The sequence below is a fragment of the Boleophthalmus pectinirostris genome, unplaced genomic scaffold (genome assembly GCF_026225935.1).
Source record: "Boleophthalmus pectinirostris isolate CB_2022bp ecotype Guang Dong unplaced genomic scaffold, ASM2622593v1 HiC_scaffold_9, whole genome shotgun sequence".
Classification (NCBI taxonomy): domain Eukaryota; kingdom Metazoa; phylum Chordata; class Actinopteri; order Gobiiformes; family Gobiidae; genus Boleophthalmus; species Boleophthalmus pectinirostris.
In genome coordinates this window covers 16,333,424-16,357,370 of record NW_026571541.1, presented here as the reverse complement: position 1 = coordinate 16,357,370, position 23,947 = coordinate 16,333,424, and the positions used below count along the sequence as shown (strand labels likewise).

At 38.3% G+C, this 23,947-nt stretch overlaps 1 protein-coding gene across 1 annotated transcript; it reads right to left on the bottom strand.

Moving 5' to 3' along the window:
- Window positions 1–878: 878 nt before the first annotated feature.
- On the bottom strand, window positions 879–23,947 carry plch1 (phospholipase C, eta 1). The gene is given in 22 exon segments (XM_055148001.1): window positions 879–4,283; window positions 4,837–5,239; window positions 5,947–6,026; window positions 6,479–6,625; window positions 7,150–7,234; window positions 7,347–7,471; window positions 7,567–7,674; window positions 8,061–8,240; window positions 8,319–8,383; window positions 8,385–8,414; window positions 9,337–9,428; window positions 10,573–10,635; window positions 11,159–11,314; window positions 12,799–12,906; window positions 14,567–14,738; window positions 17,077–17,197; window positions 17,283–17,486; window positions 18,206–18,299; window positions 18,695–18,865; window positions 20,964–21,093; window positions 21,400–21,643; window positions 23,805–23,947. Coding segments are annotated over 22 exon segments (5,307 nt in total). The 5' UTR covers window positions 23,941–23,947; the 3' UTR covers window positions 879–1,890.

Genomic DNA, 23,947 nt, shown 5'->3' with positions numbered 1-23,947 from the left:
GTTGGGTGTGTGTTACTGGGTTGATGGATTGTCTGTGACAACTGAAAGGGGAAAAAAACTCATGTGTGGAACTTATCGTGTATTAGAAATTCATTATATAGATTGAAAAAAATAATAATAATTTAAAAGATTCACTAGACTAAATTGTATTAAATTGTTCAATTGTTGACTGCTCCACTTCTATTGAAAACATTTCTTCTGAAAAAACAGTCTCTTGAATGTCTTGATCCACTGTCCATAAAAACTGTGTCTGCCTTTGCACAAGCTGCTCTTGGGTCAAATGATAGAATCAGCTCTTGATAGCCAAAAGCTGTAAGCTGTAATAAGATGATCTCCAACAAATAAACTCAACCAAAATAATTATTGTCAAAATCACATGAACATTACATTTTGTTTCTTTTTATTTGAATAGTTTCTATTTTTTATTATTATATTTCTGCCTTATAATGGTCCATAAACAAAAAAATTGCTGTGGTCATACAATAGATATGCAACATAAGGTTCAGACTCTGCACACTAGTGATTCTGGTGAGTGTGGGGAATAGAATGCCCTGAGCAACAGGTGTGTCATTTGCTGTCTCTATTAAAGTAATTTCATGAGCAATTACATCCCATTATCCATCTGATTCCATGAGGGACAGGACAACCATGTGTTTCTGTGCAATCACCACTCAGCTCAAACTCTGTATTTACCTGTACTTATTTACCTGCAAAGTGAAAAAAAAAACCTTTAGGACACAATATTAGAAAAACTTGATCATCTTTGAAATAACACTGAAGTTGACCTTTTGTTCAACTAAAATATTTTGCACTTTCACTGCAGCATGTACGGTGCAATAACTAATGAAATTAGTGCAACAAATCACAGAAACACAGAATGAAATCAAATACTCAAGATTTATTGCATTGGTAGGAAATTGCTCACACTCCTTTGATGAGCAGCAATACAAAGAATAAAGTATGGTGGAACACTGAAACAATAGAAAAAAATTAAAAATTCAGTTCAACTGCAGTCCCCACAATTACTCTTATTTAGAAAAGGAAATTACCATAACCAACGGGAAAATTAGTTTGAAGTTTGTATCAAAGCAATTATAAAAATAAAAAACCTTTAAACTTCACATCTTTACCTACCGGAGGTGTGTATACTGTATTACACCAGAGTCCTCTTTCTTATCCAATGCAAATGTTATTGTGCAAATGTCATTCAGCAATGCAACATAGACTGTAAAAAGTGGTGCATAGTCATGCTTGACATGTTCACACGTAACATGCACAAACATACATACATGTAAATGTACAAGTTGTTGAATTAAACAATGAGGGATATTAGACTCAACAAAATACACCCTGACAGCACTGGAAGAGAAGGAAGACTGAAAGTGTTTCACATCTACATGGTCAAAAAATGTTTCATTTGTTGCCACATATTTCCCCTTCTTCATTTTACAGAAATCTAGCACTTATTTAAAATACTTAGTTTAGTCAGTACAGGGGTCCTCGTATCCCTCACATTTGCTTTCATGATTGGGGGACAAAAAAAGTGTAATTCTTGTTATACTACACATTCATGTGACACAAAGAAAGACATTCTTTCTCTGTTTCAAACATCCTATTCTTTTTTGCTCCATTAACGATATACACATGTTAGACAATAAATCACAGAGACAGATCTGTACAATCAGTTTGGGAGTGCCAAGCACATTTATACATTTAGCAGAAATATTAACAATACATTATCAGACTTCAGTTGACCATCATTTACTAAACAGACAAACAGCTCAATTTCAAACAGTCAAACTTGGAGATGCTTAGTTATACTGAATATTTTATCCTCTGGCTTGGCCAAGAAGAAATCTTACATAGATTGAAGACATTTACTCTAAAAACCTATAGTCGAAGGAGAAAGTACACCTCCGGCTCAGACACAGACTCTGCAGTATTGGCTGGTACCAGAGTATCATCTGTGTAGTAGCGATCCCTATAGTGATCATTCCCATAACGCAAAGATGTACAAGCTCCTTCAGGAAGCCCTCTGTCCTCTATTTGACTGAGGTAACCCGCTATGTATGACCCAGTGGAGTGTCGGTTGGCTGGTGGGTTCAACATAGACCCTTTATTTCTTAAAACCACACCACCTATACTAGTGGCGGCACTGTTTGGATGTTCACCTCCCCACACCCTGGAAGCCTCCTGTTGCCTTTCACGGGCACGGTTGTTGATATTACGCACTCGGCTTTGGCTCCGAGAAGACAAACGGCGGGTTAATAATGGTGGAGGTTCATCAACGTTCATTGGACTTGTTTCATGATGGAACAATGGCGAATTCCTCTGCTGATGATTTGGTGAGTCTAGTCCATTCCTACCACCCTCATCTCCTTCAAGAGTGACCAGTTTGCGAAGTTGTTCTGTTAGGGGGTCACATGACTGCATTGGCAAATGGTCAACATTTGTGACGCCAGTCTGATTTTGTTTTGGCGTGACAAAACTACGACTAATGATGTGATATTTCCCCTTGAAGTTGCAGGAGATGTCCTCAGAAGTCAAGTCACCTAAAGATTTAGACTTAGCTTGACTAGGGGGAATGGACTCTTTGTGGCTTGGTTGTGTAATAGGAAGTTCTAAGCTTGTTTGCAAGGAAAATCTAGCCTCCAGAAATTGCTTATTACTACATAATGAAGTCTGATTTGTCCTACTTGATGAGAGATAGGGGTTGAGAACGGGAGGCGACTGTGGAGGGGGTGACATACAATTATACCTCAGGTGGTTTTGCAGTGAACTGACAAAACTGGGAGATGAAATGCTATCTCTGCAGTTATTTGGGGCTCCTGCTAACTGCCTAGTCAGATTTTCAAAAGAACTAAATCTATACTGCAATGCTTCTTCATGATTAGCCATATTTCGTATCTTGTTAGTATTACAATTCAGTTCCTTGTTATGTGTGTAATTTCTGTTGAAGTCTCTGCAGTGGCTTTCTGAATTGATTGATTGATTGTTTTGATAGCCATTTTGATGTAGTGGGAGAGATGTATTAGGCCTATAGGAGTTTTGCATACAGTGGTGTATAGTAGGTTCTCTAAAGGTAAATGTATTAACCGGGGATGGACATTGTGAAGATGACAAATGAGATTTATTCATCACCGTTTGTTGGCGTTCACCGTATGATTTGACAGGGTCGTAGCACTTGGTGGGTGACTCATTGTTTTGGTAGATAGCGTGCCGTTTGGTAGGGCTTGTGAGCTCTTTCCAGGGGCTGCCATATTTTGGTGTAGTCATAATCCTATCCAATGGATCCTCATCAACATTTATCTCCACTTCATTGTAGCCATTTTGAGTTGGGAAATTATAACAGTCCTGCAAAGGCGGGCTTAAGGGGGCATTTGACCTAAGTGTGTCCATTTGTGGCATTCTTTCTGGAGGATCAACAACTTCCTCATAAATACTTTCCCCAGCCGCTTCAATGTATTTGCTACTATTCCAATTATTAAGAGCTTTTGTTGGTGAGGGAGCTAAGCTTTGTACTGGGGTATTCCTACTTGAAATCTGTTGGTTAAGGTTGGATGAAGAGACAGGTAACAGTACTTCCTCATCCAGAATAGTGTATACTTCCTCAAGATCTGCAGTTTCCGGGCTGGATATGTCCTTCTGATGTAGCATATTAGCATTGTTGGATGGTAATGGTGTAGAATATCTTAAATGGTTTGTCCTGTGGGAATTGTTGGGAGTTGATGTTGTCTTGAAAGGTGACTTGAGAAAGGAGGTAGTTTGGTGGTGAATGGAGAAGGTGCAATTAGGGGATTGTATGAGATTCCTTTGGTCTGCCGAGGTATCAAACTGGCCAATCAGAGCGGAGATAGAACCACATGTGTCATCATCTAGGGACACAGCATCAATTAGTCGGGAAATGGTGCTATCATGCAGAGATCTCTGGCATTTCGTGTCCGCGTTGGCCGTCGACATAGATGAAACTACTGGAGTTGAAGAGACTGAAGGAACAACTGTTAATGTTGCGTTGTGTGACAATGATTCAGGCTTTGACAAAAATCTGCACTCAGTTCTTGTTGGTGCCATTATGGATCTGTTTTGGGTAATGTCATTTGCTTGATAATTCACATAGTCTGCTTCTTTCTGGCCCTCCTCCCGACCAATGACGAGATATGAAGTCCCCACTGGTTGATCAGTTTGGTTGACACTTGCTTTGGAGGATGTAGAGATTGGTTCAGTGGTTGGTGTAATGGCAACGTCCAGTGAAGAAGACCTGGGACGCCTAAAAAGGGCTCCTCCTATGGACAGAAAAGAATGAAAGTATATTACTAATCGAGTCCTAGTAATAGAGATCACAAAATATGCCACAAACGATGCCAGCAATACAAAGACAGATGGATTGTCATGTACTGTGAAAGGGAGCTGAAATGTAGAATATCCTTTGCAAATACCAGTTGAGGAAAATGAATGGGATCAAGTGACAAAAATGTCACTTCCAATGACAGCTGCACAGAATACACTGACTGGACAAAATATCAATCAATGCATTTTCAAGATTACCTGAAGGACCATCCTAATCAGTGTTCTACTATAAAGAAAATGAAAATGGGACAGAAAAGGCAGATTAAGATTTCATGAAGATTAGTTTTAGTTATGTTTCAGAATGGGAAAGAAAATGCAGAAACATCCTTATTCAAAATTAGAGAAACAATACTTCAATACAAATGAAGCCCAAAAGAATAATAATTATAGTTGCTGTGTTAACACATTTTACTTTTATTTACTTTGGTAATACCATACAGTCCCATGATGATAAATATAAATAAAGTGAAAAGGTCGCTGAATTCTTACCAGTGCCAGAGTCTGAGCCCGTCTCCTGCTGCTCTGCATCAGGTGAGCACAGAGATAACTGTCCTTGTAAAAGTCTGTCCAAGGGCATGGACATAGGCCTGTGGATGAGAGGGGATCGAGGCTGGAAGCGTCTCACTATCCCTGTCTCCTGTCCCGAAGTGCTCTGCTCCCCTACTCCTCCCCCTGCTGCTGTTGCTCCTGTCCCGTTCTTCTGGTCAGAGATGGAGGCCACAGACTCGGATGGGGGCATCTTGGTCTTCTTGCGGCCTTTGGCTGGGGCGCTGGCCGTGCGCCGCAGGAGATGGTCACTGATGGAGCGCTTCCGAAGGCCACCGGTGTTTGTGTCCACAGAGGACTTGGAAGAACGGTTGAAGAAACCTCGAATGCCACGCAGTTGATTTCCCTTGTTGGATAGAAACACAACTGTGTTATTTTCATAGTTCTAGTATTACTATGTAATATCAACATTTACATTATAAAATTGTTTACACGGAAATAATTGTCAGTGCATCTACAAAATGAACACTGACAAATAAGAAGTTATTTCAGTAGTTCAAAAAAAATTTTTGAACTATTAAAATACATTTATAGAATGATAGTTTATTGGCATGCACATGTTCTTTGAAATTCTTTTAGTGGAAAAAAAATAATAATTTCATGCGTTAACAAAAATGAACAGTAGATGGCACTGTTGTTTCTCAAGATGATCATTTGCAAATGCACATCATGGCTGCATTTCAAGATTGTAAGAGCACTGAAAACAACCCAGACAAATTGAAACAAACACTCATATACACATTTGTGAATTAATGTCATACAAATGTATGCCATCAAAACAGCCTCAGACATGGCACGCGTCTGAACACATGCATTAGTGCTTCATGCAGCAGCACAGAGACCCTTGTGAATACCTTGTGTGTTCCTAGAAAGTGCATAATGGTAAAGCTTGGATTCAGGATTAAGGGGCTCCACTAAAAAACAAGGATTGAATGCACCTCAATAATAGTACTGGTGTGTTATGTTAATTCCTTTTTTTTTTTTTTTTTTATATCTATACTACATAAGGTAAAATAATAAATATTGGCTTACTCCAAGACTAACAGTGCTTACCTTGCCATAAACATCATGCACTGACACATGCACAAAGATGGAAGCCTCCGTCAGACCCTCTAAGTAAACATGTCGGTAGCCTGTTGAGGACAGAGGAAGAAGTGTGAGCAGGACAGTAAGTCAAAGGAAAGATCCCAGCTGTCATATAATTTGCCTGAGGAAAGGGCATCTGGAGTTCACGACTGTGAAGGATGAAGACAACAGAAATAACCTGCAAAGTCACAGGTCATATTGGCTATGCAAATCAAACACATCACAAGCTACTGAATACTACACAGTGTGGCCCTTTAGCAGGCCCAAGGGAGGAGAGTGATGTGATGCACAAGGATGGCTGCCAGTTAATGACATACAGTGTGGCCCCACAGTATTTTGCAACTGTGTCACAAAATCATAGAATGCTGTAATATTTTACTGTAACATATCCCAATAACGGTAGATTGTGGTAGACACACCTTTGAAATATATAGAAAAAATCAAAATATATATGTTTAAGTAAAAGATTATAAAAAGTGATAAAAAAAAAGTTTCAAACCTGGCATTAAGCTGCTGAAGGCCACAGTCCGTTGTCCAATGAAGTCCCTGCCTATCGGGTCATGATCCCAGACCAGAAAACGTACCAGAGCCATCTCGGGCATGTGCAGCGTGAAAGACAGTGTCTCCTCCCATACGGGGTTAAAACCTGATACAGACAGAAAATTGTATTTCTCTTCATATAAAAAGACATTAGGTCTACAAAAAGAGGTCTAAGTGAAATGACAAGTGATGTATTTTTTTTTTACACTGCACATTTCTCTCCCATAATAACACAGAGCTTAGAGGGCTCGATAACTTCCCCTCCCCACAAGTTATCTTCATCAGGCACATGTCACACACCTCTACTCCGCTGCTTCAACCAATTTCTTTGACAAAATAATATAAAATACATATCAAATAAAATGAAAAGAAAAGCAGAATTTTATTCCCAACATTTGTCACTAGAGAAAATGGCCACTGTCAACAGGACTGCCAGATACTTATTTTAAAAAGTAGCATATTAAAATGCAAAATATTACTTTACAATTTTACACAGCACAAAAATAAATAATTAAATATGTTCTTGTAATTAAGGCTGATCTTTTTTGTCTTCATTGTTTAATTTAAGTCAATAACACTTAAATATTTAATCACCTTTTCTCACTCTTAAAAGACATTGGATCGTCTTACCATTGTCATCCACCACACGTGTTTGTTCCTTGCAGCAATCTACTGGAAGACCAATAATTTCCACTTCAACGAATGGATCAATAATCTAGCAAAACAAAGCGCTTAGTTAAGAAGAGCTGTAGGCAGCATGTGATATGATGCACACGTTTAGATTATTATTATATTTATATATTCATATATTATATTTATCTGTGTACCTCTCCTCTGTCCCCCAGCATGGAGTCTGGGGGTTTGGGCAACTGCTGTCCACTAATGACCTTCAGTATGAGCTGCTTTTTGGGGCATGCTGGGAGAGGATCATCACTGAAAGGGTTAAAAGAGCCTGAATGTAAAAACAAAAGAAGATGTTTAGTGTGTTTTAGTAGAAGGTATTTTGCAAATAATAATAATATAATAAATGTTGTATAAAATGTGTACCTTTGCACATAGGTGGAGGCTTAAGAACATAACCACTGCCTCCATTGACCATAAATTTGGCTCGATTGAGCTGCATCATCCTGCCCTCTGTCTGGTAGTTTAAGGCCACTGTGGGTGAGAATTCGGAAATACAATTGAATAATATATCAAAGCCATTTTATTCATTCAGTCCTAACTAACTTCAAATAAATATTTTATATAGAGCAACTAAATAATTTGTGAAAAAGATCAAGCACAATTGTCATGTTATTTATTTGGTTTAAATATGGAAAAGATTATAAAATGTTGCATCAACTTTAATAGGAAAAAAAAATCTCTGACATTGATCTGATTTATGAGCCTACTGTCAAATTATGTTCGTTTTTTTTTTCATTGCATTTTATATTGCTTGGAGCTTATCTATTTAAATTGATGGAAATTTTACTTGAAACAACAAGTATATAACTAATAAAGGGTGTGTGTGTGGCAGTAAAAAAGGAGAGCATCTGTCTTACCCAGCTGACAGCCCACATTCCAGTAGAACTGAGGGTTGAAGTTGGACGAGTCGATCCGATAGGCCGATGGATAAATGCGGGATAGCTGCCTCTGGTTAAAGGCCAAAAACTGTTCTGCTTTGTGATTTACAAGAGACTGAGCTCTGGTCTCACTGAAGGAGAGAACATCACCAGGTGTACCTGTTGTCAAACATTTCTTAGAATAAATGTCAAGATTACCACAGATTTATTTAAAAGTATAATGTGCTTATGTCATACCTTCATTTAGACACTCCTGAGATGCCACAGAGTTAGTAAACACCACGAGGTTAGAGATCTCGGCTGAGTTTCATGGTCTTCCTCTTCCTTCCATATCTGTACCCAAAGGCAACAAGAGATACAGAGATCATGTAAAACTGTGGTAAGGAAGATGGATGCACACACACATATATACTGTATATATCCCTTAAGGACTTAGAGCAGCAGTAAACGACAGGGGACACTGCCCATCAACAAGACAGCTTGAAAACCACAGGAATGAGCATCAAAGCAAAAAGCATAACAGGAGCCAATGTGCAGGCAGAAGAGTGGAGCTTACATGTAAACTAAACATGCATATACAGTGAGCTATCAAGAGTCAGTCACAGAGACATTGAGATACTAACAAATGCTTTAGACATGCATATATGAATATGGAATCAGGGACCAGAGAGAACAGGGAAATATATACAGAGTTTCTGCAAAAAGCTCATTCAATTTGAATTAAAAAAAATGTTATATAGTACACTGATCTATAACCTACATGAAACTAGTGCTAGGGTGCTATAATTGTTTTTGTTTTCCATATCAGTATAACCATAGTAGCTACTTCTGCTGCATGAATTTAAAGCAAACCATGCATTGTAACAGCAAAACATGCCATACTGTAACTAGACACATTTTACATTCAGTTTCACATTATTATTCATTTGATAAAATAAACAGAAACATTAGGTTTAACTGAATTTGTGGCCCAAAATTGTCTTAGATAGAACAAATGTTACGCATAGCATGAAACATTTTTAATGTTTTGATTGATAAAACTCAAACCTAAAAAAATGCACAACAGGCCAAATCTTGTAGCCTCTATAGTCCTGGAGATGGGTCCCCAAAATAGTCACCCATTGCTCTTGACAGGTGGCCCCAGCTGCACTGGATGGGTCAAATGCAGGGGATAACTTACCCCATGGGGTTCAATAAAGTATTTCTGAACACTTAATGTCAAACACCCAGTTGTGCTGAAAGGGTCAAAGGTCACCTGTTGAATTGTCCTCCATCCCTCCCAGACCGCTCCTGACACTCGTCCTCCTTGTCCACGCTTTGGCAGGTCAGCCTGGATTTGGAGTGTCTCTGGACAGAGCACATACATTCGTGTTAACAGTCAAATAGAGATGCTCTAAAGGCCCTGTGTCTATTTTTAACTGTTTCATTAGATATGCAAAGTAGGACATGATGCCTAAGAACATGTGCAATAAATATGTTATTAATGGCAAAGCTAGAAAAATACATCATTTAGTGTGAAGAGTGTTCAGTACGGTAGAAACTGCCCACACAGAGCATTTCAGTAGTGAGTAGGGCTGAGGATGGAACCTCTTGGGGAATGCGTGTGTTCTAGTGTGTTATTTTAAACAAATGTTGTGTAGTAGCAGTTTGGTAGAAAAGGAATTGTAAGAGTATGCGGGTTGTAATAATTACATGGTTTAGGCTACTTGCCAACAGATTACATGCACTCGTGCATGCTCACATTTACACACGTGGGAGGAGGTACTATAACGTGCTAAGAGGAGAAACACAAATGAGAACAGAAGCTGGTGACTGAACAATAGAAAAGCTTGGTAGAATACGGATTGAAACCGAGTGTTTAAAAATGCTTAATTTAAAATAATATAAAAATATTTCTACCAAAATAGGATAACAAAAAACATAAAAAAATAGCTCTTATGGGGTGTTCCCTGTTAGCAGTGATCAACCGTATATCAAATGTGGCTCAAGAAGAAACATTAAGGCATGTGAAAAGCCTTAATGCTTGTTTAATATATTGGGCTGTATATTCAGCAGGTAAAGCTTGACAGAGTATACTAACAAGAAATTGGTTGGCAGAGAGAAAGCAAAATGTTTAATAGATTTGAAGATGGTGTTCCTCTGAGAGCTACACTATAATCTGTAGCACTCAAAGGGACAGATCCATGCTTCACAGGAGCTGGATAAAGACCTCACATGGTTCATCTGCATATGTAAGTGCGAGATAGGCCCAGGCACTACTGCTGCTGCACCGATCAGACGAGTGGCACTGGGAGATAAGGAAGGCTGTTTTAATTATGATCCTACTACACGCTGTTACCATTTAAATTAAATTTAGTTGTCTATTGTTTAACTTATGGCGGCAACATCTAATTAAGTCTTTTTTATTTCATATGGTCATAATAAAAATGTATTGCCAGTGGATTTTTGCATAGAAATATGAAAATACATATAAATACATGCATATTCCTACCTTTTGTTTAAGCGTAGTGATTAGAGACCTGCTCTGAGATTTCTTCAAAACGCCCTTGGATCCCTGGAGATAGAGAGGGGCAAGTGTTTTCATTTGTGTTTAATGTGAGTCTAAGCATGACTGTACCTAAATAAACAGCACATCTACATCTCACAAAACCTCAGTTGGAGGGGCGACATCATAGAACAGCCATTACAAAAATATCTGCATGTGAGTGAAAAGAATGTGAGATATAGAGCAGAAATACTGTAGGAAGATGGGTGCAGGAGAATCGGCTGCGACAGAATGAGGTAAAGGGAACCACCAAGAAGCCAAGTGACAACAAACGGAATAGGAAACCCCAATGTCTCAATGCTTGAAAATGGCCGTCAGGAAGTTGCTAAATATAGAAGAAGCAAGTGGGCCAATTAAATATTAAGTAACGCAGCACCTTTTGGGTTTTTCCTCATGTATTTTGACATGGTTCAATTAGATTATACCCAAAATGACCCCTTAGAGTAAAACATCTTGCTTACAAATTATATATTAAGATAAGTCTAAAAGAGGGAGTAAAGTCCACAACAGACTTAACAGCTACAATATGTACCTGGCGCAGGTTTTTCTGCAGACCCTGGTGTGTGGCTCTCAGTAGTGCTCTGATGCTGAAGCTGTCCGAATCCTCCTTATCTCCAATTCTGGACTCTTTGAGCAGAGAGTCCAGCTTCTTCCTAATGTGAGACTCCACTTGATGATGACCATTGCCCTGTTAGAAAAAGAACTGTGTGTATAAGCAGCTAGACTTAATGAAGTAATTAAAGCAAAGTGGATGGACCATTCACAGACGAGAGATTATGGAGCAGTTCGTTCCTGAGGGTCCAAACTGCAGTTAAAAATGGGTCGATAACTTTAACAAACTTCTGAAATTATATTAAGTGCTGCTTTCTAGCACACACCAATGGAAATGGAGCAGATGGTGGCAATAAAGGCACTTCATAAAATAACCTAATGCATCAATATGTCAGATATTATTCTGCTTCTTTTAGATTAAAACATTTTTTCTACTCTTTTACAGTATAAGAATGCTCCAAATCTAATAAATATTAAGCCAGTGTTAGTGATCATTCCGTAGACTAGTGTACATGTTTGTAACTTGTTTTCGGAACAAGACCCACAAATCCCTCTGTAAAAAAATTTATTGTGCAAAGTTATACAAGTTATAGATTTTCCTGATGCTACCCACACATCCCTGTTGGATCAGTCATCTCAGTACTACCACTGACATTGTGTTATGCATCTGTCATGTCTACTGCTGTGAAAACCAATGCACACAGGGCTGAAGCTGTGACTGATTCAATAGACTGCAGCAACCTCAGAGGAACCCTGCCATTCAGCAGTTTAAATGGCACTGATTAGCCCAAACAGCATCTGCAGTCTCACGCCCTCAACTGAATATTCAAGAACGAAACTATGCACTGTGCACCATCTGGGATCAAACCGTTGTGTTTTTTCAAAGCTAAAGTCTTCAGCAAGTGAAGAATCAAATAAGGTAATTTTTCTCATCAATTCCAAATTCCTTTTATCTGTCTAGGCTTTCTACTGTGATGTTCTCTTTGCACCATTGCTTCTTTAACCCATGTTCTAGTCACAGTGGGACAAAGAGCAACTAAGTAATTAAGGATGGCTGGTTTGCTTTGATTTGAAATCACTTTAACCATGTTTCTTAGCTGAATACAACATGAAAGGCATCAGGTAGGCTATCAAAATAACTAAATCACTGTCCTATCATTGACTCTCTTCTGGAGTTTTCCCAGTTTATAACATTACATTTTCATATAATATGTATAAGGATAATTTAAAAAAAATTGTGAACTTGATTATTAATATTTGTGAATAGTAATTTCATATTTATATTTCTGCATCATCAAAAAATCTATTTAGTTAAATATATTATAGACTTATTTTCTTGCAATGCATTTGAAATCAAGCAATAAAAGAAAACATAGTAATATATATCGATCCATATTGGTCCGAAGCCTGGATAAGTGCACAATGTGCCAGTCATCGAATGCTGGTGGCTTATTTGCCCGATTAGAACCTTTATGTAAACCGAAATTTTGCCTAGAATCTGTTTTGAAAGAATTATTGTTTGTCATTCATTTACAGATAAAATATTCCAGTTGATCTGATATGTCAGGTTTGAGAATTATGTTCAGTAACAGCCTGTGGTACCATGCCTCTGTCGCTCACATTTGTGCTCTTGAGCTTGAAATCGTCCTCAATTTCATCTGCACTGTCGTCGTCGGACACTTCCCCCTCCTCTACGTCTGCAGACAAATAAGCAGGCAGCCTCTTCCCCTGGTAAGAAAGAGCAAGGACAATCAAACTTAATGTTATTTCTTACACTGGAAAAGGATTCATAAGAAACAATTTAAGAAGTGATACAAAACAGCAGACATATGCATAAAGAAATCATGCCTCACTTTCCACCCTGGTGTTTTTTTTTATTGTATTAATGAGCAGCCATACACTGAAACAGCCATATCGGGGACTCCTTCACTAAGATACTGTGTGGGAGGTTAGAACACATATTCTTAGCTGGTCTCTCCAAAAAAAAAAAAAATCTTTGGCATGGCCACAGCAACCTGGTCTTATCCTCTGTCTGTTGGGAAGCACCACACAGCTTTATTCGCTTCTCTTTATTGTCTTGTGACTCTTTGGGCTGTGACAGCGCTGGGGGATGGAGAGAGGTGAAAAGATGAGGACAGGGGGAAGGGTTGGGGTGGGGTCAGAAGAACAGAGGGGCTTCATAGAAAATCAATATTCCTCTTTTACTTTTACAGACACCAGGCCAGGAACGGTTTGTTCTCATTCCAAAACATTTTATTGTGTTCTTGGACATATTGATAATCTGTGGTGTCCATCTCTCATTTTTCCTTGGCTTGTTGGATGAATAGACTCTTTGGTGAGTCTGGACACAGGTCTGCAGTGTAGTCAGTTGATGTAATAAAAGCATGATGTCATAGAACGTCCTGACCAGTTGGAGATTTATGAGAATATTAGATGTCTAAAGCACTCAAATTCAATGTACCAGATAATTTATAAACCCAGTATCAGTAACTTTGGGCCATAAACTGGTAGATGGCCACTCTGCCAGGCTGATAAAGAGACACAAGCCAATTATCTCAAAATGAATTCACTAAAGGAAATGTAGAGCCACCAATTAACTTGTGTCATGTGTTTTTGGAAGCTGGAGAACTGAAATAGAACTAATGGTAATACAGGGAGAACATACTTCTAGAGTGATTACAATGGTGTGACCAAGGACTGAACTCACAATCTGGATGCTCCTTGTTATGATGTTTTATAGAATAGATACTGCATTATTTATAACCCATTATTTCTAATCACTGCAACCTGCATTTCAGAAGGGTGCAAATTATTTTAATGAGTGCAATTAGAAAAGGATTACATACTGGATTTTATTCCTCATAAAGGTTCTATGTCAGGTTTACAACATTACATTCATAATCCTGTCATGAGCTCATTTAATTTCAGAACCTAAAATACAGGATTTAGCAGTTTTAAACTGTCACCACTTGGAGACACATTTTTTATTCCATATTACAGATTGATATCAGGAGATACCACGCTATAATTTTGTTAGGTATTAATCATAGCCTTGCAGGCTAGAATTGCATTTTACATATATGTCATGTCTCCGCCTTTCACCTATATAATTGTGATGGACCAGTATGCCTCTCCTCATTCCTCTCTCTTATCTTCTCTGTTTATGGAAAATAATTAGCTGCCTGCTGCACTCTTAGAGCCGCCACGCTTGTAATGTAAAAATAAGTACAAAGATAATGAGCACTTCTTTTCTCTCTTCTGACACACAGAAGTGGTAGGCGTGTGCACAAAATGGCTTATTTAAGAGTGTTGGAGCATCAAACAGGAATTCATGGATGGACTTAAAGCATAAGCCAGTTTCCATCTGTCTCACAAGATCATGACTTACTTTAATGAGTATCTTGCCCAGAAGACTCTGAGGACTTGGTAACGTTCTGGAGTCTCCCGTCAACACATGTCCAATGTCTAATTTATCTCCAAAGATTTCTCGCAGGTACTGGGCGATTTTCTTCTGTTGCTGGATATTACAGTGGTTCTCTATGGAAAGAATTACTGGAAACCTGAAACCAGAAAAAATAATGCTTAATAACAGGTCCATAATATCAGGTCCATGGTTAAAATGAGCAATTGCAAAACAGAATCACAGGTGCTGCAGAGTATGAGATGCCCTGCTCCAGTTGAGTATGAGTATTTGAGTATTTCAATACACAGGAAGAAATATTACATTTGCATCCTAATATCACAACCTCAAATATGCCACTATGGCAATAATTAACTGTACCTGTCAGCGGTAATACTGTTGTGCCTGGTGGTTATCCATTAACACATGAAACTGAGTTGAGCAATAACTGCTAATTCTTAGTCCCTTCAAGATAATGGATGATTAAAGAAGGATGTGTTGAACTGAAAACATAAACCCAAATTATTACTTTTTGACATATTCTACTAGTTTACTACTTGTTTCATTACATGTATGTTTATTTTAGCTAGACACAACATTACAAGTACAAGTTACAGTACAATCTAAGCATCACTTTTAACCTTCTAACCTTTATATTATGGAGTACACAGTAAATGGTCACACAAATAGTGCTACGAGCTGCTTGTACTAGTGTGTGTTTATGCCTAATGTGCAACCACAGTTGTGTGTGTGTGAGAGATTGTATTCAGAAACAGCAAAATGACTTGTGGCCACAATGAAATGCAGCTCAAATGTCAGGTTTGTCAGACTGACAGCTCTGCCTCAGGGGACACAGCCTCTGATCCACGCTCACACAAACTCTCAAGTGGAAAGTCCTTTTTGCTTTTGCAACAGCCGAAATCAGACAGTGGCAAGTTCCAGGAGAGCCCAGTGATCCCTGTGATTGGAGACTAGCAATGTGTATGTCCTGTCTATTCGATACCATCCTCAGGCTATTAATCACATTATCAGGTGGTGCTACTGATAAAATATGAAGCAGCTGGAGTAGGATAGGGTTTGAAATTTAATCAGTTATTCAACACATACTGTTATTTCAAATGGTTCATCAACCTGCAGCTGGGAATACACAGGTTTCTCTTAATTAGAGACCTTGACTATTTACTTACTGAACAATAATTTTAGCTATGAGAAAAACATCTGCTTACATCAAATACTGCCATTTTATTAAAACATTTGAATTAGATATTCAAGATTTTGTCAATTCTAATCACCAGTCATATGCTTGGGTAATGAGAGGTCTACAGCTAATCCACTGTAAATAAAACAATGTGGTTTTGAAGCAGAGTTCGGTGTGTTAAATACCAATGATAAAAAGTCTGAATGAGTTATGTTCATGAAATTTATATTGAAAGCCATGTTTGTTTTATACAACTATTAATCACTCTCTACACCAAAATCATGCCTGCTTGTATGGAATGCTAATTAAAGGTCTAGCTACAATCATTTCCAACATTCAATGCAGTGTTGGTTGGTATTATGACATTTTCTTTTAAACACAGTCAAGTTCAAAAAAGGTTGTTCAGTGGCTCTCATCAACATACAAGATATTTCAAGATCACCACTTTAGGATTTGTTATAGATTAGATTCACAATATAGAAAAGATGGTTGCTAAATTAAGCCAGTGTGGCAGCAGAATACTTTGTTTGGGTATCGTTTGATTCAGCAGAGACAAACAGGAGTTCCTTAGGGAATCACAGGAAGCAGATGGGACAGTAATTATTGCCAGGATTCACAGTGTTAAAACATTGTACCCACTTACAAACAAGTTACATAGCTATACGTGAGTTTGAAACAATTTTTGAACATCTACTTAAACCACTTCCCCTTCCATGGACCTCACTTCACGTGAACACCACTTTTGGCTCTGACCTAGTTATCTAGCCATTACAATTTGGCTGTTAAAACAATCCATACACTTACATGATGAAAAGATAATCTGTGATATGCACCACTTGTCATTTGGCATAATGTTATCAGCAAATTGCCATAGCTAGTACTGCGGCGACTCACTGCCCCAGGTTTTCTCAGCAGCATTGAAAGATGGGTCAAATGCAGTGAATGAATTTCCCTCATGGGGTATATGCCTTAAGGATGGATTATGTAACTTTTTTGTTGGGCGTAGGTCATCTGCTTGTTTCCATGGATATGTCATTGCTCTGCTTGAAATGTTGAAATGTAACTCAAAGAAAGGCATTCTGACTATGAGCATGGTGGCCTCTCTGCAGATCTGACCTGTAACTTGATCTGGTGTGGTCTCCCCAGAGAAAAGCATTTGACAGACCCTCCACTAGAAAAGTTAAACAATGGATCTTTAACCTTAACGCAGGACAATCACTTACTCATAATAACTCGCATGATAAAGTGACAGATTTTAAGATGAAAAAGGTGAAAAATCATGAGAAAATGGTTCACTTACTGGTTGTTCACAAAGGCGTGCTTATTGATGGTTTCAATGACAGACTTGAAGGGGATCTTTGATGTGAGAGTATAGCCATGTTGGACCATTGGTTCTCCATCAGGACCATCCCAACAGTCCACTATGCAAAACAGATATTGATAAACAACATTTCCACAACCACAGAAACATGTCTCAGTACAGATTTTTTCGATGCAAATGGGTACCTTCTACACAGCGACAACCAGACTGTAGGACCCAGGCATACATGTCTGTCTTTGAGTGCGACAGGAGCTGGTCCCCAGTCAAGTATGTGTTGTGGGAGGATGCGATGAAATAGTTACAGAGAGGCTGCTCCATATCCTGGTTCACCTCATTGTGCAAAGGGTTGAAAATGTCACATGTTGGGCTGCGCATGAAACTTGTGAATCCTGAAAAATACAACAACGTTTTTGAGCAACATGCAGAATTCACAGTAACCAGCTGCTGGAAGGGACTGAAGCGACTGGTGGTGTGTTTTAAAGGTACTCTGCCTTGAGGTGGAACAGTATGAGCAAGAGGTTCAGAAGACCAAAGTAATTGTGATTATAAAGAGTCAAGGACAGAAAAAGAAATTGAGATACACAGAAAATAAATGATTGTGAAATTACATATAAGAAGAAAAATCTAGGATCAGACTACATGTAAAATAATGACATTTTGGTGGGTGAACTTCTAAGATGTTCATGAAAATCCTTTTGTACGTATGTGGTTGTCAGATTATAGCCTGAGGGGGAAGGTGTCCTGGTCTGACACAAGCAAAGTTAACCCTGAAAGCACAGCGTTAGTCTCACCCTTCATCTCAGCTCCATGTGAAGTGTCTGTCTCCTCCAAAACACCCCTGTCACATGTGCCAATACACACTGCTTCCACAGTGAATCCATTTATACACTCTTTGTCTTGTTTTTAATAGGATTCCAGTGTGATGAACCAAAATAACAACAAAAGACTGTCACAGACACTTAGCAATTGTGAAAGAGGGATTGCCTCATCTTCTTTTCCAATTTTAGTGAAAGGATCTATCTGACAATTTACATGAAAATATATTTGTATAATTAAAATTGATGTATTTCATTTTGTAAACCTGTACATCTAAGCCTTAATGGGTTACCTTCAATGCCCAAATATCCCCTTTGTTTGTTCTCAGTAGATTCCTCGAACTTCTCAATGATTTCTGCTACAAACTCTGGTGTCACATTTGTCATCTGCAAAAACAGAAACATGTTTCATTAAAATTAACTCTGCCCATTAAATTAACATAATTTAGACCTGATTATGCTATAATACCAGTTGATAAAACATAATGAATCTAATGTTGTTGACAAGAACATGAGGAGGCAAAAACTCCTTGGGAAAAATTAAATTGCTGTAGAGGACAAGACAAGGGCCCCTCCGAGACAGAGTCATTTTAGGCCTGAGAGATTATCTAAGAGGAACAGGCTGGGCAGACAGTGTGACAAGTGACTAATACATTGTAGACTAAGTGGTTGGATCTTCGAATGACACTCGTTATTAGGGTGTCATGTCTATCTATGCCCTGTCTAACAAAAATATTTCAACTAAGGCTTTAGGCTTGTAACAGTGGAAATAGAAGGCTCACCTTCTGCTCATTGCGCAGGAAGGTGGCTAGCTCCTCTGTATTTAGGTGGTCCTTTCTCTCACTGTAAGCCATCATGAGCAGGAACAGGTCTCGCCTCATTGACATCATTTTATAGAAGACGGAGAACTCCTCATACGTCAGTGTGCCCTGTTGGTCATCTGTGTCCGCTTCCTGTGAAAAATGAAATGAATGACTATATTGGTGACTGGGTAGGTGCTAAAAACAACAGCTTAGTGTGTGATCTAAGTAATAAGGGTTTTGCAAAGATTATAAAAATGCCACAGTCTGCATAACAGGTTTTTTAATATTGTGGTGTGAAGGATGCACTGGCATAGAAAGTGATTTCACCAACAGGAAGTCAGCACTTTTAGGCACTACAAAGATATTAAGAAGACAACTTGAGACAACTTTATAATAAGCAACATGAGCTGTTGATTATTCATTCTGAAATCTTCTATCGCTTATTTCCTTTAAGGGTGCCACTGAGACTGAAAGTAATTACAATATTCAGGTAACCAGGCTGACATACTTTCCAATAAAATATTGAGGTAAATCTTATCAAAATGGTTTCAACAAAAGAGCCTGTCATACAAGTGATCTTTAGCAATACAATACAACTGCTGTGTTTCGCAGGGATGTGGAAAGATCCAGTGTCTGGTAAAAAATAGAATCTCAGTGGAAGTCCTTTGTACTTAATTGTACGTGTAATACAGCATTGTATTACCATTCTATTGACAGTTGGTACTGAGAGCTTTTTTGCTGTCAGGTCAGACGTTTGGCTACAGACGTTTCAGAAGTGTGCACAGGCGGGGAGCAGATGTTCACATGTGCCAACAGTCATCGTTACCTCCCATTTTTAGCTTTAGAAACACATCTACCATAACAACACAAAGGCTGCTGCTGTATTACTTTCTACCTATTCTCCTTCTGTATCCTTTAACCTACATCTGGCCAAAAGACACACATATACAGGATGCTCATTCTAGCCTTGTCACCTTTCTTTAGGATCCAGAAGCTCATATTGCCTGCATTTTCACTGGGGTCTATTCGTATCCACACCAAATCTAATAATACCAGCTAATGCCTCCATCACACTCCAGTAATGAGCTGGCGGTGGGCTCTAGAAACCCCACAAAACACACACACAGACACAGACATAGACACACACAAATCTACAAACAGGAGCCAGGATAAATCACTATATTTGGAATTCACCTCGTTCCCAGTTGGGGCAGCAAACAGACTGATGGAGGGTATTTTAAGCATACAAGCTGTCAACACCTATGCAATATCCAACTATTAAACTTAGATCAAAAAGAGTTTTTCTGCTATGTAATCTTATAACAAGTAGTACATTTTGCAATGGTAATCTGATAAATGTTTTGTGTTCTATGATAAAAGATGGTTCTTAATTTCAAATAAATAAATGCATTTATATAATCACGTGATGGAAGGGCATCAGATAACATAAGCCATATTATACAAAGCATTTCAGTACATGCCTAAGGAGAGTGAATGCTATGGTGGGAAAAGCCCAAGGGAAAGTTGATATCACCTTGTTGCTATCCATTGTAGTGCATGCTGCCTATTTACAAGCACAATGGCAACAAGAAGGGAGTCAACATATGTAATATAATATTGCATAAGCACAAGATATAGCTGACTTGAATACAGTGCATTTGCTGAAAAAGTAGACTGACTGAATTACCAAAGAAACTGTTGCTATATTCTCTGAAATCATTATACAATTATTATTAAAGGTCCTATATTACACAAAACTGACTCTTGTGAGTTTTAAGCCATGTTATAATGATGTTACCTCCTCAAAAACATATCTGGAGTTGTGTTTTGTTTCATTCACACATGTTTGAGACTGTCTACACCTTCAAAGCTCAAAATGCTCTGGTCCACCTTGTGATGTCATGAAGCAACAGATATCAATTTAACAGCTCCTTTTAAGTTTAGTTTAGCAGAGATTTGGAATTCTGGGGCTGAAATCATCCAAATGATTGAAGTGAAGGTGTATGGAGTGGATTCTTTTATTACCACATGACATCACAAGGTGGAACACAGTGTTTTCTGTTTGAGAGAAGAACTCAACCTTAATATGTGGAGTTGGTGTGTTAAAGGTGTGCATAAAACAAAACACAACACCAGGTATGTTTTTGAGGAGGTAACAGCATTATAACATAGATCAAAACATAGTGTAATATGGGCCCTTTAAAGAAACATGTCTTTTTTTTTCCAGCTGTTTAACTGTTGGACTTACCTGGAACATTTGCTTAACTTTCCTCCGTGGCAGATTGACGTTGAGCTTGTGGAGAAGTTGGTAAATTTCATCGATGTTCAAAAGACCATCACCATTTTTATCGGCCTCTTCAAATGTCTGCTTCATCCACGTTGAAATCATTAAGAAAAAAAAAGTTTTCCTAATATGATTTACTTATAACCCTGTTTTGAAAGACAATGAGCTGTGCGTGTTTTCTTTTTCTACCAGCGATACCTATTTTATCTGTGGTTGCCTTAACATCCTTTTCCTATCTGAGAAGCTACAGACTTATGATTACAAAATGATTAAAATTTGTATTCATCCTTTCATGAAATTAATTAAAAACACAATCTAGTTTGTATGAGAATGAAGGACATGGAGGATATTGTGATTTAATAATGTCAGTGAAAAACAAAGTGTTATTTTTCAAGGATATTGATCATGTGTTCGTTGGCGTCTGGCGAGAGAGTCTTCATCGCTGATCCCAGCCATCAGGTAACGCAGGCCAGTGACCCAGGTCCGAGCTTCCTCTGAGTTGGATGTGACCAGATCCAGAGACTCCATGTGGTTTCCGTGATAGATGGTGAAGCAGCAGGCAGGATCCAGACTGCCCTCTGCCTGACGGTGAAAGATGTCCGACTGAACTCCCTCTGTCACTTTGTACAGCGAATCAATGGTGACTAAAAAATAGATAAAACAAAACTAAGGTAAAATATGGTTACACGCTGCACACTGCAAAATTGTGTTACTAGGGTAATGGCCATGAATAATGCTTTTAGAAATAGAAATAAGAACTTGTTGGTGGGTATTTATCACTAAAATCTGTATACACACTCACATCTAGTGAAACAAAAAAACAAGTCCTACTTATGTTTCGTTTTTAGCTCAATTTCATGATTTTACAGGTCAAACATCACATAAAATAGGTTAAGGTTAAGTTTGAAAGTTATGGTTAAGCAAGTAGTGACAATGGTAAGGATAAGATGGGTGTCCAAGAAATTAATAAGTTAGTGTAATGTCCCATGTATTTTGTGCATGTGCGTGTGTGTGTGCATGTGTGTGTGGGGGGGAAGAGAGAGAGAGAGAGAGAGAGAGAGAGAGAGAGAGAGAGAGAGAGAGAGAGAGAGACAGAGAGACAGAGAGAGAGAGACAGACAGAAAGAGAGAGACAGAGAGAGAGAGAATTAACACCCCTCATTATCAGCCTGAACTTTTTTTTATATATATTCAATGTATGTGTTAAAATGATAATTATTTTCAGAGTACACATGCCCAGGAGCATTGACATTATATAGAAAGGCACATTTTGTTTTCAGAAGAAATTTTTTTCTATTACATGGTTAATTGCAGCCTTTGTGATTTGATAATAGCAAACCGCAGTTCTGATTCAGTTGTGATTAATTGTACAGCCCTAATTCATAGCCATTTTAAACCCATCTTAATTTCTATGTCAGAGCTTAAAACATGGCAAAACGTTTTGCACAATACAGTATCTATGGCTGAAAGGACGGATTAAGAACCCAACTTTGTCAAAAATAGACTTGCCTTTTTAGTAGTTCTTTCTTAGAGTTCTTCCTGGTCTCACAGGATTGTAATGCCGGCAGGTTTGTTTATGTGTGGAAAAAACTCTAGGTAAATCATCATCAGGTTTGCATTTCGACAAAGGACCAACTAAAGCGTGTTTATCGTTGTCTCTTACACATTTAACATGTTGTTTTCTAACCACCTACCAAAAATACAGCATTTTTTTGTAACAAAATGATAATGAGGTAATTTGGGATACCCAAGAGAGTATATTTTGGCTTCCATCAAAATGCAGTTTTAAGTAACAACAACACTGACTTTTGCAAGCTTTAAACCATGTTTGCTATATTTTAAGAAATGTCTCTACATAGGCAATCAATTAGTATTGAGAATTAGCAATAGTATCAATATTATGACACCAATCCATCTTATGAAAGATGGATTGGTGCATCTTTTATTGCAAGTTGTCATTTTTCTTTCAAATATGAGTATTAACTTCTCCCTTTTTAATCTCACTACGTCTGAACTCACAATATGACTGACAATAAACACAAACAAACCTAGCAATGGGCATCTGTTGTATGCTTCTCTTAATAATGTCAAAGGAGAGGATCAAAGAGGCTTATGCTGACAACCCCCACACACATATGCACATTCATGGTTAAACAATCCTACTTGACAGTGGTGGGCTGATACATAAAACCACTCGACTCAAAGGTGACTAAGGTCAACAGTGTAAAAATATAATCTCTCAAAAGCACAATTTTTAGAACAAACTGTATTCTCAGAAATATTTGCTAGTATTTGCACTGATGAGATGTTCTCAGAAATGACATTTGCGCATTAGAGAATACAGTGCAGTGCAGCGCTCTTTTTGTACCATGCAGCTGTTTGTTATGATAAAGATGTGACATGCAATAGAACAACAGAAAACAATGAGTGTGATTAATATGTTGTGTACTTTGTAATGTCAGTATTTATGATAAGTCTGGGCAAAGCTACAACTAAGATATATGTTTTATGGTAGTTGTAGCTAGTTGTTGCTTTTAGTTTATTTAACTTCAGGTGCTAATGTTGACATCCATTTGCAGCAATGCAATAAAGGAGCCTGGTTAAGTCGTTACGTGAATAGAGTGAGATGTGTTACTGCTTAGCCTTGATTGAATTGGAAATAGTCCTTCATTCTACTAAAGATAGTCTGGCAGTTTATAATGCGTAAACAACAGATTAGGACAGGCTGCTTGTTTGTGTGTGCATAATGTACGCTTGTATATGCAAAGAGTGGTGTGTATTTGTTGATGACTGCAGGTGTACTCACTCTTGGCCTTCTCACTCTTGCGTGAGGGCTTCCAGCGGATACAGGAGCGGTGGTCGTCCAGGTAAAAGAGCCTCACCAGCCCCTTGGACCCTGCCTTGAGCTTCACCATCTGTGTCCCGGACTGCATCACACTCATGCATCGC